The 17,392-nt window shown below is 46.8% G+C and overlaps 1 protein-coding gene across 1 annotated transcript in view; it reads right to left on the reverse strand.

Annotated features, from left to right (window-relative positions):
• The window catches only part of Fads2 (fatty acid desaturase 2), a 38,414-nt gene that overhangs the window by 18,424 nt on the left and 2,598 nt on the right, over positions 1-17,392 (reverse strand). The window contains exons 2-5 of the mRNA XM_021152362.2: positions 10,029-10,139; positions 7,497-7,694; positions 7,291-7,392; positions 875-1,000 (exon numbers count right to left, since the gene is read on the reverse strand). Of these exons, the coding sequence (XP_021008021.1) occupies positions 875-1,000; positions 7,291-7,392; positions 7,497-7,694; positions 10,029-10,139 (537 nt within the window). The remainder of the gene's footprint in view (positions 1-874; positions 1,001-7,290; positions 7,393-7,496; positions 7,695-10,028; positions 10,140-17,392) is intronic.

Below are 17,392 nucleotides of genomic sequence, written 5' to 3' on the forward strand. Positions count from 1 at the left end.
TAGCACTGTCAAATGAAATAATGTCATGCTGTAAGACACAAACAGGTGGAATACAATACTATACAGTCCCCAAGAAGATGACTCAATCTTCCGGGACTTGTGGAACAAGGTCTGCATTAAGAGAAGCAGAGAGCTGCAGAATAGAAGGTGTGCTTCATTTCTAGTGTTTTTGTTTTGTTTTTTAAAAACATGATATATGCATGTTCACTTGCAAACAGAAGGTATTGAGGGCTGAAGTCAAGGCTTAGCGGCAGGCACTTACAAAGCTATCTGGCGTCTCATTAACAGTGGTTACTCTTGGGTCCATAAACCTGATGCTGAGAGGTGATGGAGTTAAGACACTAAATATATATTTCTATACTGCTTCAATGTTTGTACCAAGTAGGTCCTATACTTATAATAAAAAGTAAAATGATACTAAGGTAAGTGTGGGTAAATAGAAGGAAGTGTCCTAGCAGCCAAAGATCTGAAGGCTTGTCCTGGCCTAACTGATAAATGACCAGACCTTCATACTATCACTTCCTGTCTGTTCGAGCCTTGCTTTCTCATCTGCTTAAACAGGCTGCTGTTCTCCAGATAAAGCTTCCTGCACATGAGCTGGCCCACTAGACCTATCCTGGAGGCCTAGAATTTTGCCTTCCTGAAACATTTGACCCACTTTCCTGTGGGCCGGAGGGACGTGCTGAGAGGCTCAGAGGCTGTGTCCAGTGCTCTGGAGGAAAGGCACTCTATGTAGATTGCAGCTGGGATAACCTGAGATGACTAGGAAAGGGTTCTTCTGGGTGGCAGAAGGTGCTGACATCCCAGTGGAATGCTGAGCCTACAGGACTCCTTCCCTCCTCCCAGGACACCTCCTAATCAACACGATTCATACCTCAAGGGGCTGCCACTCGCCAAGGACAAACACATGCAGGCTCTTTATGTCCGGGTCCTTGTGGAAGATGTTGGGCTTGGCATGGTGTTGGAAATGTCGATGGTTCCACCAGTTGGCTGAGGCACCCTGTAAGGGGAGAGGAGTTAGGTGAGCCACAAAGACCAGTGAACCAGTGATGGGCCCTGATGGGAACCAGGTCCTGGTACCCGCATCACCAATAGCCAGCTTCCCCGTCATACATGGGGTTTGTGCCTGGAGTCCCTGGAACTCAAACTGTAACTCTGCCACTTCTGAGCCCAGAGTACTGTTCAGTTCTGAAAGAAGTCCAGTCACTTCTCCAGCCTCAGTTTTCCCAGGACTGACCAAGGAGAAAGCACTTCAGAAAGAGTGGTCCCTCTACCAGGGACCAGCAATTTCCTTCCTGACTTGTGGGCCAAAGAAACTAGGGTATTTACACACACACACACACACACACACACACACACACACACACACTCTCTCTCTCTCTCTCTCTCTCTCAAAGAATTCTCAAAAATAATCAGGACAGGAACAACTCAAATGTCCACGAACCAAAAATACAACGTGATATCCTTACAACAGAATGGTTTAGGCAAACTATAAAAAGGAATGGACTGGGTCAGTAAGAGGGCTCAGTGAGTAAAGGTGCCTGCCACAAAGCCTGACACCCTGGGTTCAATCCCTGGGACTGACTCATGGTAAAAAGAGAGAACTGACTCCGGAAAGTTGTCCTTGGACCTCTACATACATGTTATGGTGCCCCTTCCCCTAAATAATAAATACATAAATAAATGTAAAAAAGCTTTTCTGTTAGAAAACAATAGGCCCCTAACACATGATATAAGCACAGATGAACCCAGAAACACCACACAAAGCAAAAGAAGCTGAGAAAAGAAAAAGCAAAAAAACCAAAATTCTACTCCTCATGATCTCAGTGATGTGAAGCCCGGTGGAAGACAGTTGGTGGCTGCCCAGGTATCCCTGGTCAGTGAGCAGTGAAGAGGAGACAGGGCTGGGGTACAGTGGCTAAGTGGCTATGATTTGTGGGGGTTTAAGCTGTGGGTGATAACGATGCTCTAAAATTGTAGGCCAGAGGTGTCAATGAAATCTTCTGCAAGCTGCTCCACGCATTCACTTGAAATGGGCAAATGGCCCTCTGTGTATCTTATATATATCAACACCACTATTTTATCCAAACATTTCCCAAGGATCAAAGGCCTTCATGTATCACCTGAAACTGCCAGAGGAAAATATAGGGAAACACTTCAAAGTGTATTTTTCTGAAAGGGCTTGGCAAGAATGAGACAGAATGGGAGACAACCTTTGTTGGCTATTCATCAGACAGAAGAGTTACAGCCAGAATGCATAAAAAGGCTACAATATGAGACATCAAGAGAATAATCCATCCAATAGGTAGACAGATGAATTTATGAGTCTGTTGTCAGAGAAGCAAGTATAAACGGCCCATCTATGAAAGAAACACTCACCATCCTCAGCAACTGAGAAAACGCAAGTCACCACTATTCTGAGACTCCATCTCATCCCTGCCAAAACAGTCACCACCAAGGAGACAAACAACAGCCTCCTGCACAGATGTGACAGGTGTGCCACTTGGTCTTCATGTGGGTCCCCCAAAACTGGTGTGTGGGCTGTCCCTGAATCTGTTGCATGTCTGTGAATCCCCTCCCCCTAACCAGGCTGCCTTGCCTGGCTTTGGTGGGAGAGGACAGACCTAGCCCTGCAGTGACTTGATGTGCCAGGGTGAAGTGATACCAGGGGAGCCTCTGGCTTCTCAGAGGAAAAGGGGAGGAGGGAATGGGGGAAGGAGCAGTGGGAGGAGGGACTAGGCGGAGGAGGGATGCATACTTGGATGTAAAGTGAATAAATAAACTAATGAGAAAAAGAAAACAAACAACAAATGCTTATGAAGGTGTGTGTTAGGGTGGGGGTGGGAATGTAGGTTAGTCTAGCCAGTAGAGAAAAGAGCATAAAGATTCAAAAAAAAAAAAAAAACTAAAATAAAAAGTAAGTACTGCATGATCCAACTCTACCATTCCTGAGATAAATATCAGACAGACTCTAAGTCAGCACATGATACCCATGTTCACTGAAGCGCTACTAGGAACAGCCAAGAACACCTGTAAACCCAGAACTTGAAAGGTAGAGGCAGGAAGATCAGGAGTTCAAATAAATAAATATGAGTTACGGAGTCTGCCCGGGCCCCTTTCAGTGGGTGAATGGATAAAGAAAAATATGATATATACTCAACAGAGTATGATTCAGTCATGAAGAATGAAATTATGTCATTTTCAGGAAAAGGCACAAAAACAGAGATCATGTAAGTGAAATAAGCCACACATTTTCTCTCAGACATGGACTCCAGATTTTAAAATAAAGATATTAAGGTAAAGTGAGACCATCTGGGAAGGAGTGAGACCGGAAGGAGAAGAGAAGCCAACACTAGGACGTGGTAGAGGGTGAGTATGAATGGCGTCTCTTGCACATGGGAGAAAATGCCCAATAAAATCTAGTATTTCCTACAAGTCACAATGCTGAAAAGTTAACATAAGCCTACAAAGAAAGGAGGGAAGAAAAGAAAAAGAAATAAGAGAGAGAGAGAATAGTTGATTAGGGAGGGATCCTAAGTGTTCTGGGGAGTGTGGGGGGAGTGTATCTCAGTTGATATAGTTCTTGCCTGCCCTGAGCCCCTTCCAATAAATGTGGTCTGATAGCCAGGGAAAAGCCAATATTTAGATGACACTGTGGTCCCACAATACAGGAAAAAGGGGATCTTTGTATTAATTGGAATGCCACAGGCTACTACTCTATCACTCGTTCTCAAAGCCTTCCCCAGAGGTGTGTCACTCAACAAAGTTGCTAAGTGGTCCTAGCAAGACTCAGGTCTTTTCTGCCCTTTCAGCAGGTGAAATGGTGGCCCATGGCCGGCTCTGACCCTCTGTGAGCAGGTCTATTTGCTCAAAACAAGCTTCTCACTTGTGGAGTGTTTTGGACACAAACAGTGTCTGGACACTGAGAACATGGATGGAGATAGGAACAGCTGTCGTCTCTGCAGCGACCTCTGGCCCCTGTGTGCAGCAGGCTTCAAAATCCCTCACAGCAAAGAGCAGCATGTCAGAGTCTGGAAAAGGTCCCAGGCTTATGGAGTCAAATGATGTGTTTACATCCGAAAGCCAGAAGGAACACAATTGCCAAGAAAAGCATCAGAAGGAAAAGTCCCTGACAGCGACACTGAGGACAGAGGATGTTAACAAGCCAGCGGACAGCCCACCAACCTAGAGATATTTGTGAGATGAGGAGTGAGAGTCATGGAGATGGGACACAAACTTTGGACTTTGGACTAGGCACCAGGATATTTTGGTGGTTTATGCTGTCTTTGTCACTAGGCAAAGCCCTACCTATCAGCAATTCCTCCTCCATGGCACAGTGGTGCCTCATCTACCGGAGGAGCAATGATCAGCCTTCCATGTTCTCAGAATGAAGACTGAATGAATGGTATCTGCTCCAAGCCTGCTGGGCTGGGCCCAGGGGAGACTGTGGTGAGCCGAGAGATGATGTGACTATCTGGGCCAGGCTGCCTTGGCCTCTCATATCCTAGGACTGGGTCACAGGGTGCAGCAGCAGCACACCTGGCAAGAAGTCTCCTTCGCAGAGGTGCAGCCAGCAGAGCTGGGCAGTCATAGCATGGCCTGGGGCATGAGAAACAGCATGCACTCCAGCAAATGCACCTATAATCCTTTCAAAATCTACGCTGGGGTTCATCTTGTTTTCAAGTGAGACACTTTCGGACGCACTTAGATATTTTCAATTACTTTATCTTATATCTAAATGGAGGTCTGACCAAAGGACTGGAGTCACGGCTTGGTGGTAGAGCACTTACCCAGCATGAGCAAGGCCCTGGCTTCCTTCAATCCTCAGCATCACAAAGTTTTTTTTTCTTAATAAAGGAAAGGTATAATTTTTTTTGTTTTGATATAAATAATATACTTTTAACAGACTTCAATTTTTGAACATTTTATATTTTGGTGTCCTGGAGTTAAAAGGATTGCTCATTTAAGAAATGATATGTCGGGGCTGGTGAGATGGCTCAGTGGGTAAGAGCACCGACTGCTCTTTCGAAGGTCATGAGTTCAAATCCCAGCAACCATATGGTGGCTCACGACCATCTGTAACAAGGTCTGACTCTCTTTTCTGGAATGTCTGAAGACAGCTATAGTGTACTTATAGATAATAAATAAATATTTAAAAAAAAAGAAAGAAATGATATGTCAAGGCTGGGCATGGCAATGTGTGCAGTGAATCCCAGAACTCGGGAAACAGAGGCAAGCAGGTGGGCCTCCGTGAATTTGAGGCCAATCTAACCTATGTGGTGGTGGTGGGGAGGTCAGAGAGAGAAAAAGAGAGAGAGAGAGAGAGACAGAGAGACAGAGACAGAAAGAGAGAGAGAGAGAGAGAGAACACCACCACATATATAGATATAGGAGTGCATGTTTGTTCTTTGAGAGAGGGTCTCATTTAGCCCAGGCTGGCCCTAAACTTGTAATGTAGCATAGTATGGCTTCCAGCTTCTGACCTTCCTCCTCCAGATCCTGGGTGCTGGGATCATCTGTGTGCACCACACCCAGTTTATATGGTGCTGGGGATGAACCCAGGGCGTCAAGATACTCAACAAGCATTCTACCAACTGAGCTACATCCCCAGTTCCCAGAGTTCCAATTTTACCAGCAAAGGTTTCTATAAGGAAGCCAGCCCTCTGTCCTGCCCTTGTTTGTCTGATATAAGAGCCGTGTTTCAAGCTGTCCATCAAGGACACAAGACCTTGAGCAGAAAAGGCCCTCAGGACCCTGCCAGGACCTGGAAACAGAACACAGTCTATCTTTGTCTATGGCCTGGGGAGCACAGGGGTAGTGAGTAAAATGTTTCTTTCCTATGGAGAGGAGGATTTTAAGCCACAGAGGGCAGTGCAGAATGAAACAATGCACTTGTGTGTGTCCCCTCTTGAGGTTCTGGGAAGAGTCCAGGTTCCCAGCCTCTGAGGCTCAGGTCCAGGTAAACTGTTAGCTGGGAACTCATCGCTGGCTCACCCATAATCCAATCCACAGCTGGCCAGCCAAGGGTGCAGTGGGGGGCACACAGAGTGGAGATTTTTAACCTGGAAACAGGACCCTTCCCCAGCTGAGGGCAGGAGGGTAATATTAGGGACCCAGCGTTTCTGAGGAAGCAATAGTACTGACTGTGGGAAGCACTAGGGTTTGTTTGAGAGAGTATGTTACGGTTTGAATATGGCATATCACCATGAACTTGCGGGTTGAATCCGCAGTCCCACACGGACGGCACTGTTTCAGCAGATGGTGGGAAGAAGTATTCAGTGAAAGGAGGGATACCTTGGAAAGTTCGGTCTGCTCCCTGGACCCTTTCTTCCTCCCTGGCTCCTTCCTGCTTGCCTTGAGCTAAGTGGCTTCTGCCACATGCTTCTACCAGCAGGGTTACTGTGGGCCCAGAATTAACAGAGCTGGGGACTGTGGAGTGACACTTTTGAAACCACAAGCTACTGAAAGAAGTCTTCCTTCTCCTATGTTGCTTTTCCAAGTAGAGGGGACACCAGTCAGCTCAGCTCAAGGTCACCGGCAAGGTTGGCTTTATGGACTCACCTAACTTTAACACTTCTCTCCATGGGTCACGGCCTCGTGAGCATTTTAATCAACTTGCCCTTGGGTTTAATTAAGTATTACCTAATTTGATGTCACTACTAAAATGACAGTAGAGGTGATTTGCCATTCCTGATTTATAATGGCCTTGGATTCTGAAGCAGCAAGCCACAGCCATTAACCAACTGTCACCCTACACTGTCTTCTGTTGCTAAGCTGTGACGTTTGGTGTATGAAGTTACATACATTTTAAACATGGAATATTTTCTATTTACAGAGAGATATTCTAATGGGATGGTCACTCAGGCTGCTGCTGATACACACACACACACACACCATCCTTCAGACTCTCCTTTCCTTCCTTTCCTTTCTTCTTTTATTGTTCGTGACCACTGAGCTATCTCTCCAGCCCCAAGTCCACATGTGTGCACATGTGGCTACATGTTTGAGGGGAGGCTTGCATGTATGCACATGCACACGGAGTCTGGACAATCTTAGGTGGCATTCTCAGGAACACTATCCACCTACTTTGAGACAGAGTCTCACTGGCTCAGAGCTCAGCAAGTAGTCCAAACTGCCTGGCCATTGAACCCCATGCCTCCCCCTGTGAGTGCCTCCCCAGTGCTGGGATTCCGAGCATGGCCAGCATTCGTACACATGCTGTGGGTATCAAACTCAGGTTCTCCCAAGAGATTTACTGCCCACGCCATCCCCCTTAGCCCCAACACCCACCTTTAAGTGGCCAATGACAAACTTGTGGACAATGTGGTTCCATATGGATTTCTTATAGACAGAAAGGTGGCCATAGTCATGTTGCAGCCATCCAGCTTGGGCCTAGGGAAAGAGGGCTGTGAATGTCACTGCAGCATCAGCAAACAGCCAGGAGGGATCTGAGAGGTGGGGATGTTCAAATGATGCTCAGGGATGTCAGGCCTCACCTGAGAGGTAGCAAGGACAAAGGCTGTGACGAGGGTAGGAATCCAGCCAGTGCCGAAGTACGTGAGGATGAACCAGGCAAGGCTTTCCATGACGATGATGTGGGACAGGAGGAGAAAGAAGAACAGGTGGTTGGTTTTGAAGAGGTTCATGTCCTCGGCAGTCTTCTTCAGGGCCCTGAAGTCCTCGGTAATCTGAGACTATTGAGCAAGGGACACAAAAGAGAATGAGCCCCTAGACCTTCCAAGGGGACATGTGATCGAGCACGGTACACACAACAGCTGTGGCAAGCACCTTGAACTCTGTGTGAGCCCAGCTACTAGGTCCTGCAGTGGTCACCATTACCACAGACATAATGCATCAGGGTGAGTGGCAGAAGAGTCGGACCTGAATCACACTGAGTGAATTAAGTCAGTCTCAGAAAGGCAACTAGCTTGTGTTTTCTCTCAGTTCCCTTGTGGATTCTAGACTTCATACACATAGGACATCTTTTATGTACAGGTGACACTAAAGTAGAAGTGAAGCTGTATGGGGACAAACAGAACTAACAGGGCTGGAGAGATGACTCAGCAGTTAAGAGCACTGGCTGCTCTTCCAGAGGACCAGGGTTTGACTCCCAGCATCCCGATGGTGGCTCTCAGCTGTCTATAACTCTAGTCACAGGGGCATACAACACCCTTTTCTGTGCTTCCAAGGGTACTGGATGCATGTGATGCAAAGACATACATGCAGGCAGAACATGCAAACACAGAAAATAAAAATAAAGCTTAAAAAAATGTAAGGGACTAAAGGAGGGCTTAGGAAGGAAGTGGAGGGATATGGGATAAGTCCTAAGTACACTGTGTATATACAAGTATGTATGTGTGGAAATGGCCTCCTATAACTGTAGTGATAATTATTATAACTAATAATAAGTAGCATGTACCGTCTACATCAATGTTCTCAGGGGCATTATTTACAACAGGAAAAAAAAAAGGGCTCGGAACCAGAGAAATGGCTCAGTGGTTTAAGAGTGAGTGCAGCTGTTACAGGGGGCTGGCTCTGTTCCCGGCACCCATGTAGGACCACTCACAGCTCCCTATAATTCCAGCTCCAGGGCCTGATGCCCTCTTTGGGTCTCCATGGACACCCACATGTACATGTTCTCTCTCTCTCTCTCTCTCTCTCTCTCTCTCTCTCTCTCTCTCTCTCTCTTTCCCTATCTCCTTCCCTCCCTCTCTCTCTCTCTCACACACACACACACACAAATGTTTTAGTAAGTTTACAATTTTGTGTTAGGCTGCAGGTTGACTATGCCTGATTGTGGTCTACATATATGACAGACTGTTCAGCCTTAAAAACAAAGGAAAATTTGGCATGTCAGTACACTGTGTGTTCTAAAGTGGGGAAGGTTTATGCTAAATGAAATAGGCCAGTTATAAAAGGACAAAAGCTTGCATGAAGCTGTTGGAATGAAACCCATTATTCTGTATAATCAGTATATACAAGCTGCCAGATGAGGCAGTGCATACCCGCAGTCCCACACTTGAGAGGGGGAAAGCAGGATTGGGAGTTCAAGGCTAGCCTGGGCTACATGAGACCCTATATCAAAACAACAAAGAAAACCAAAATGATGAAAATATTCTCTAATAAAATTTTGTAAAGGATGATAAATACAGTATGATTCCTTATGAGGTGCCTGGCGGAGTTAAATGCTTAGAGACAATAGAACGGTAGTTGGCAAGAGCTGAAGGGAGTGAGGAGACGGTGGGAAGGGCACAGAATGTCAGTTGGAGATGATGTCTAGAACTGGGTGTTAGGGATGGTTTGGCAACAGTGTGAGTGTTGTGCGTTCCACTGAACACCACACCTTGGGAGAGAGCCCTTTCGTCTTTTATCACCTGACTGTGCAGGCACAGACAGGGTCCCACTCAGAGAGGTCTCTGAGTGCTGTGCACAGCAGCCAGAGAGGCAGACAGTCCTCGATGGAGGACCAACCAAGAATCCAAGCCAGGAAAATGCCTCTGTCCTGCCTAGCTTTGCTGAGGTCCTGAGGTAGAAGCTAGTAAAGAATTACTCCAGCTCAGACAGGGAGCAAGAGGGACTGGCCTGGTCTGGTTTCCCCCAGGAAACTTCTCTGCCCTGGCTGGCAGTCAGAAGTGCCATCTCTCTAGGACAGGCAAGGGTGATGGTGGCCCACCGTCTCTTGCTGGCACACATAGTATGCCTGTTAAAGGGGAAAATACCCCAGCTCTGATACCATAGTGTGTCTCCTAGGACTTAACCACTCCACCCTCCAAGATGCCAACGGGTTCAGGATGCCAGGATGGGTACTCTCAGCCCTGCTTAGGGCCAGGAGATGCCTAGGCTCCACTAGAAGGGTGACTCTGGTAGGGAAAGGTAAGCATTGAGTGAAGGGGAAGGGAAGGGCTCTTGAAGGTTAGACAAACTCTAAAGCATGCTGTTCTACACAACTCCATCATGCAAGCCAGGTCTGGTACACAAGCTACCATCCAGCCTCATCCCACCTCATCAATGTTACAAGTCCCACTCACGCTTTTGCCACGGTCCAGGCTGGGCTCCTCCGGGGCCAGCTCACCAATCAGCAGGGGCTTCAAGAACTTGCCCACGAAGTCCAGGTCCAGGTGGAAGGCACGGAAGGCATCCTGGGAAACAGAAGCAGTTTGTAAGGCTGAACCTCAAACCTCTGCTGGTTTCTCCCATTCTAGGAAAGAGAGCATTTAGCAGCAGCTCTAGCCTCTGCTCAGACACCAAGTGGGGCTTCCCACCATCCAGTGGCAAATGCTTACTCCAGACTCCGCCCCAGAACATATTCCTAGTGCAGGACTCCAGCAGCAAACGGTAACCACCCTGAGCCCCTGTACTGGCGCCAGGCCTACTGAGCTGGTCAAGGGTTTGTGGACAGAGGGGTCTCCAGGGAGAGCAGGTAGGCACAGGACTCAGAGAAGACAGCGCTGTCCTGCTCCTGAGCTGAGTGTCTTTCACATCGCACAAACTACACTACCTAACCACCCCAGAGATGTCCTCTTCCACAAGGCCACAATTATCAGGGAAGAGATAAAGACTTAGGAAAGGGGTTTAACTCAGTGATAAAAACACTTGCCCAGCATGTGTGAGGCACCCAGCTTGGTTCCTAACACCTAGAAAATGACCACAGCATGGAAAATATGCTTAGATGACATGAAACAACAAGAGGAAAAAAATAACATGGAATTATGTAAAAGGATTCCTGGAAAATCTGGCACAGGGTGTCATGGATTTAAACTCTTACTGAAGACACGGGTTACACCTTACTTTATTTTCATTAGTTTGCAAGCCTTCCGTAACATTACCATTATGTTTTGCATTTTAATCTCTCTCGTTCCGGAGATGAAGTGGAAATATGCTTATTTCTGGCAACATTAGAAATGCACGGAAGAATAAAAAAGACAAATAGGGGCTGGAGAGATGGCTCAGCGATTAAAAGCACCAACTGCTCTTCCGGAGGTCCTGAGTTCAAATCTCAGCACCCACATAGTGGCTCACAACCATCCGCAATGAGATCTGCCGCTCCTCTGGTGTGTCTGAAGACAGCTATAGTGTATTTACATATAGTAATAAATAAATGTTTAAAAAAAAAAGACAATCACCATGTGGGAAGACCATCAATGCTAATATTGTAGTATTTCTACCAGCTTTTCTATACAGTACATATATAACAAAAATTGTCTCTACAAATTCAAGCATCTCTCCTAGAGGTGGTCTGGTGCCCAGGATGTATAATTGGAAGCTTCACATTATTAAGCCTCCCACCGCCTCATCCAAATTGAAGCACTGAAAGATTGAGCTGAACAAGCCATATGGTACCAGGAAAAACCACCAGAGAAATCAACATAACGAGGCAGAGAGAGGTGTGAGAGTGGGGACACTCCTCTATTGGAGACATATAAGCCACACCCTGTCACTAGAAAGGTTCCTGTTTGGAGGAAATATAAAAGGCACACAAGAGTTTTGAGAGGTAGATGTCAAAATAAAAATGGTCATTGGGCTTTTGATCCAATGGGGATTATTAATTTTTTAAGAGCAGGGTCTCCTATCAACCAGACTGACCCATAAGTTCATATGTCATCAAACATATGTGGTCAAAGAGTTGAACTTTGATCCCCCTGCTTCAACATCCCAAGTGCTTGGATCGCAGGCATGCATCCCCATGTCTGGCTTATGCACTGCTGGGGACTACATTGAAGGAGCATGCTAGGCAAACGGTTTGCAGGACGAACTTCAGCTCTGGCCTCTCATGTGATAGAGGAATTATGGTTATCACAGAGCACTCTTATTCCTGGGAGAAGATGCTGCAACTTTTTGCTGTTTTACTTTAAAAATAGATTCATTTATTTTATGTGTATGAGTATTTTGCCTGCATGTACGTATGTACACCATATGTGTGCCTGGGGCAAAGAGGGTCAGAATAGAGCATCAGATCCCTTGAAACTGCAGTTACAGATGGTTCTTGGCCACCAAATGGGTGCTGGGAATTGAACTCAGATCCTCTGGAAGACCCGACAGTGCTCTTACCTACTGAACCCTCTCTCTCAGCCTATTTTACTTAAAAACTTTTTTTTACATGTATGTATGTATGTATTGTTGTTTGTGTGCGTGTATGTGTGTGTGCACAGATGTGGAAGTCAGAGGACAATGTTTGAGTTGTGCATTCTCTCCTACTGCCACATGGGACCCAGGGACTGAAGTCAGGTCATCAGGCTTGGCATCAAGTGGCTCAACTGATGATTTGTCTTGCCTACCCTGGTTTGCTCTTTTGAGACAGTGCATCCTGTTGCTCATACTGGCCTCAAACTGATGTATCCAAGGTTGGCCTGGAAACTCTGATCCTCTTGCCTCTACCTTCTGAGTGCTGGGATTGATGGCACGCACTATCAAACAACTTAATTTCAAAAGAAAATTGTCTTCACATACAGAGAAAGCAAATGAGATTAAACATTACTATTAGTGACTCCTGGTTCAGAAGAGACCGTATTTCTTTATTTTTCAACCTTTACATTGGGAAAGAGGTTCACATCTCTAATAATCCCAGCAAGGCCATTATATATGAACCTGCAAAGTAACATTTCGTACAAGAGAACAATGGGCAGAGTTTAAAAACAAATGTACAAACAGAATCTCCCCTGGCTGAATGGAAAAGGTGAGATTAAATCAAGGGGTCAGATCAAAACCAAGGGTCTTTTCACAGAGAGAAGCCTGTTGCCCAAGGAGGCTCAGGCAGACAGTGAGGAGGAAGGATCAGTTCTGTGAGCCCCAGGCTCAGGCTTCTTTACAAAACAACAACAACAACAACAACAACAACACACACACACACACACACACACACAAAGCAAAACTCAGAAGAAAGTCCAGCAAGAGCTGCCAATGGCAGGGTCCCCTCCCCACAGACAAGAAGTTCCCTATAAATTTCCTCTCCAGTTGTTTGGTGGAGGCTAGCAAGTGCCTTAGCTCTTCCAAATCACTCTCACACACACACCCATCCAGGATGCCCCCAGCTACTGGCAAATGAGAGCCCTGTCACTCCTCAGCCATTTGCATAGGTCTCTGGGGCAACCTCAGCTCCCTGAAATCAGGTGAGGCACACAGTCACAGGCCAGGATAGCCCTTCATCACTTCAAAGTCCCCAGGCAGTGAGGTTCTGAAGACTAGGGAGTGCAGCCAGACTGCAATCCAGTCCAACTGCCTCAGGGAGTGGCTTTCCTTTGTGCCTCTTATCAGCTGCTCCTTGGAACCAGCTTGCTGTCCTGGCTGACTTAGGAGCTTCCAGAACGGGCTCTTTAATACATCAAGTTTCTTTCCACACCTGTGCTAGAGATGTGGCGCCTGCTTCAATGTTACCTTCAAGGAATTTTTTTTTCTCAGCCATGGGTCTGAAAACAGCCTTTTCTAGCCTTAGGCTTCTCAGGGACACTGCTGATCCACCCTCTTCATACTCATGTCAGGATCACAAACCAGGAGGTCAGGGAGACGGCTCCGTGGATTAAGTGCTTGCCATGCAAATATAAGGACTGGCATTGGAACCCCCAACATGCACATAAAATTCAACCTGTCTGTAAAACCAGCACCAAGCTGGATCCCTATAGCAATCTGGCGAGCTAGACTAGCCGATTCATCAAGATCCCGGTTAAGAGCGACAGACATCCTGCCTCAGTAAATAAAGTGCACAGAGATAGTGGGAGGTATTGGATACCTACCAACTTCTGGCCTCCACAAGTACATGCACACACACGCAGTCACACCTACATGTGAACACAACACATTTGAACACACACACACGCATATCACAAATTTTGGGACAGGAATTGCCTGGTGTGCCCGATGCTTGTGTGTGGGTTAATCCCCAGCATGGCATAAGGCAGGTGTGGGGGTAGAAACAGAAGGATCAGAAATTTAAGCTGTTCTCAGCTACAAGGTGAGTTTGAGGCCAGCCTCAAACATGAAATCCAGTCTCAAAAACCAAACACACAAAACTGCACAAATTGGGTGGCATATTCATTGTAAATCCTATCACCTGACACCTAGAGATGAAAGGACCGCATCTAGCCTGTGGTGACCACACCTGCTTCACAAGAGTTCACAAGGCTCAGAGAAACCCAGGGCCCAGTGGCTGTGAACCCTCTAATCCAGGATATGTTTCCATTCTGCCGTCCAGTATAGACTCTGCTGTCTGTCATTTTATACTTCTGGAACACGGAGCTCTTCGTCACTATAGGCACTCACACTTCAGGCTAGTTTTCTGGCAGCTGTCACACTGCACAGGAGACAGAGCGAGCCAGGTGGGTGGCCTGTGTCATCAGCCTGTTTTCCCAGCTCTGGGAGGTGAGTCATTTTGTTCTTGCCTTTCTTTTGCGCAGCACTAGAAATGGAACCCTGAGCTTTCATAAGCTAACACGCACTATACCACCCTAGCTTTTCAGGTCCTGTTTCATTGATGAGAAGAGACCTAGGTTGGTGACCTCCCTTGTCCATGGTCACACCCCAGGAACTGAGTGGGCAGAGCCTGGGCTAGATGGCTGACCATCAATTTTTCTGCTGTTAAGACAAAGACCTCCCTTGAAATGAACTTTCTCTTCTTGGGGAATTGTTCACTTCACTTGTCACTGTTTCAAGGGGTCATAGCTGCACCTGAACATTATAACTCCGAAGCGCTGTCTGGCTACAGGGATGTCAGGTTGCAGAGTAGGCCTTAGTATAGGGCAAGACTGGGCCAACCCAAATGATGATTTTGGAACAAGAGTTAGAAGCAGGCTCTCTTTCTCTGACAGGGAGAGAAGCCAAAGTCTTTCTAAGAAGCAAGCCAAGACATGGGGAAAGGGGTGGCAAACAGGTGCAGGGGACCTGAGCAGGTATCCAGTGGGGTCAGGCCCAGATCTGTAAGCACTGTTTGTCCTCAGCTGTCATGGTGGTGACTTCTCTAGGCACAGCTTCCCTGCCCCTGCCACCTCTGGGCAGAACTCACTGTTCTGCCCTTGCACAGACCCTAGGGTACCAAAACCTGTTTCTGACTGTGCCCAGGCTCTCTTGCACAGCAAAGCCATAAGTTAACTTTCCACATCTGGGAATTTAGCCCAGGATTTAAGAAATCCAGGCTCAAGAAATAAGGGTGCATGATGACCCATGCAGCAATCCACAGTTCTTTGACGATTGCTCAAAGCATGAAGAGAATCAGGAGGGACCTGGGGATTTATAGGTAGAGATAAAAAAGATGGCAGTCACAGAAGATACTGACGTCTGAGTTACTTTTAGCAGCACATAGGTACAGGCAGAGCAGAAAGTCCAATGGTCCTGCCCCCTCCAAGGAGAAGACGCTGAGGAGTACTCTATGGCCCGTGAACTCCTTGGCTAGCACAGGATGTGTGGACTTCCCTGGCTGCACAGGAAGTAAATCCCCACAGAGGCAGACTGGGCCTGAGAACATGATGCCATTTCTCCCCTTTCCGTTTTCATGGACATGTGCATAAATGTTTCTGCATGTGTGCATGTGCATCCTTTTGCATGCGTGCGGAGGCCCACAAAACTGATGTTGAGAATCATCTTCGATTGCTTCTCCACTTTATCCATCAAGGCAGGCTTCACAGTCAAACTCAGAGTTCACCGGCATGCTTAGCCTTGCTAGCCAGCTTGTTCTGGGGATCCTACCCCTCTACACTCAGGGACTAGAATTACATGTCAGCTACTACCCAATCCGGTATGTTATGGGATCTGAGTTTCACTCTCACTAACAAGCATAACAACTAAGCCATCTCCACAATCCGACTCCATTTGCATTTTATTAGAGCCATTACAGGAGGTGCTGGGGCTGGGTATGGAGGTTGTCTCTCACCAAACTGTGGTGGGCAGGAATCAGATGGCTCTTACTCGGGGGGGGGGGGGGGGGGGAGCACTGCCCTTCAGACCTAGAACATACTGATGCTCCTGCCCTGTCTACAGGGGCACAATTCCATTTTTTCAATTGCTGCTTATTCACAGAAACATTATAGGAGCAGCTCAAAGATGAAACCCACCTCTGGTCCCCTTTGTCCTTTTTAGTTTTATTTATTTATTTATTTATTTGATTCTAAGAGGTAAGAAAGCAAGGTAGATGGGCCAAAAAGCATAGACAAAACCGGATAGGCTGGAGAACAGGCGGGAGTCTGGAGGTGGAGAATCCAGGTTGAAGCAAGGAAAACTAAGGAGGAACAGTCCAACAGAGGAGGCCACTGTCTGTGAATTATTCATCTTTGTGTTGAGGCCCTGTTGCGAGCCCAGCTCAGAGCCATGGAGACGCTCAATGAATGTTTCATGAGCTCTTGCTGAAGATGAAAAGTCACAAGTGGGCTCATTTTGTACTGCCTAGATTCCCGAGAAAAGTGCAAACACTGGTTTGGGGCATGGGTGACAGTTCTTTGTGCCTACAGCAAATCTAAGACAGAAAAAAGCTCTGGGGGACCAGCAGGAAATGACTAAAGATATAGAAAAATAAGAAGAGGGAGACGGAGAGAGGAAGGTAAGGTTGCAGCAGATGCCGACTATGACTGAACACCAACTGACCAGGATTTCTGAGCCTCAGGACAGGACATCGGCAAGGCTAACCTGGGAATTAAATGAAATAGTTTATACCAAATCTCATGGGTTCGTGAACTGCAAAACTCACACTGTTTATTCTCAGCAATAGAATCTCACTATGATACCAGGCTGGCCTCAAAACTTAGGGTTCAAATAATCCTCTTGCTCCAGTCTTCTGCGTATCTGGGACTCTGAGCACATGCCACTTAGGTGGCTTTTAGTACAAGTGAGGCCAGGGTCTGACTACAGAAGGATCAAGTAACAACAGCTCCATCCTTCTAGAGAAGAAGTGAGCACTTCTGAGGTTTTTTTTCTTCCTTCAGGAACAGAAAATTCTTGACTGATATCCTAGACTGACCTCAAAATGGGCCTCCTTGGCTTCTGGCCTCACCTTCCAGCCTCTTGTCAGCATATCACAGATATCCTTTGAGTGGTAACATATGAAAGGGCTCTAGGGATCCAGCCTCTATCTGCTGATCAGTCTGTCCCCAAACCTCACAGCCCATTCTCATCACCCTTCTCAAGAAGAAGGCAAGACCCCTAAGCGGCAAAGCTCCCTGAGAAACAGCCTGGGGAGGGGTCCCCACATCTCGTGGCACTCCCTTTGAAGATCTCCTAGTTGTCCAAGGCCTTCTGCCAATCTGATCTCAGTTTAAGAAGAAACAAGGGGATGCCAAAGAAAACCTCACTGCTCTTTCTACACTGATCTCCAACTCTGTCTCCATCGAGTGTGTTTTGTGTCTTATTTCGGAAGACAGTAAGCTTTCATGACGTGACATCAAATGAGCTTGCTCTGTTTCTCTGTCAGTACTTT

This window comes from Mus caroli, chromosome 19, assembly GCF_900094665.2.
Source record: "Mus caroli chromosome 19, CAROLI_EIJ_v1.1, whole genome shotgun sequence".
Classification (NCBI taxonomy): Eukaryota; Metazoa; Chordata; class Mammalia; order Rodentia; family Muridae; genus Mus; species Mus caroli.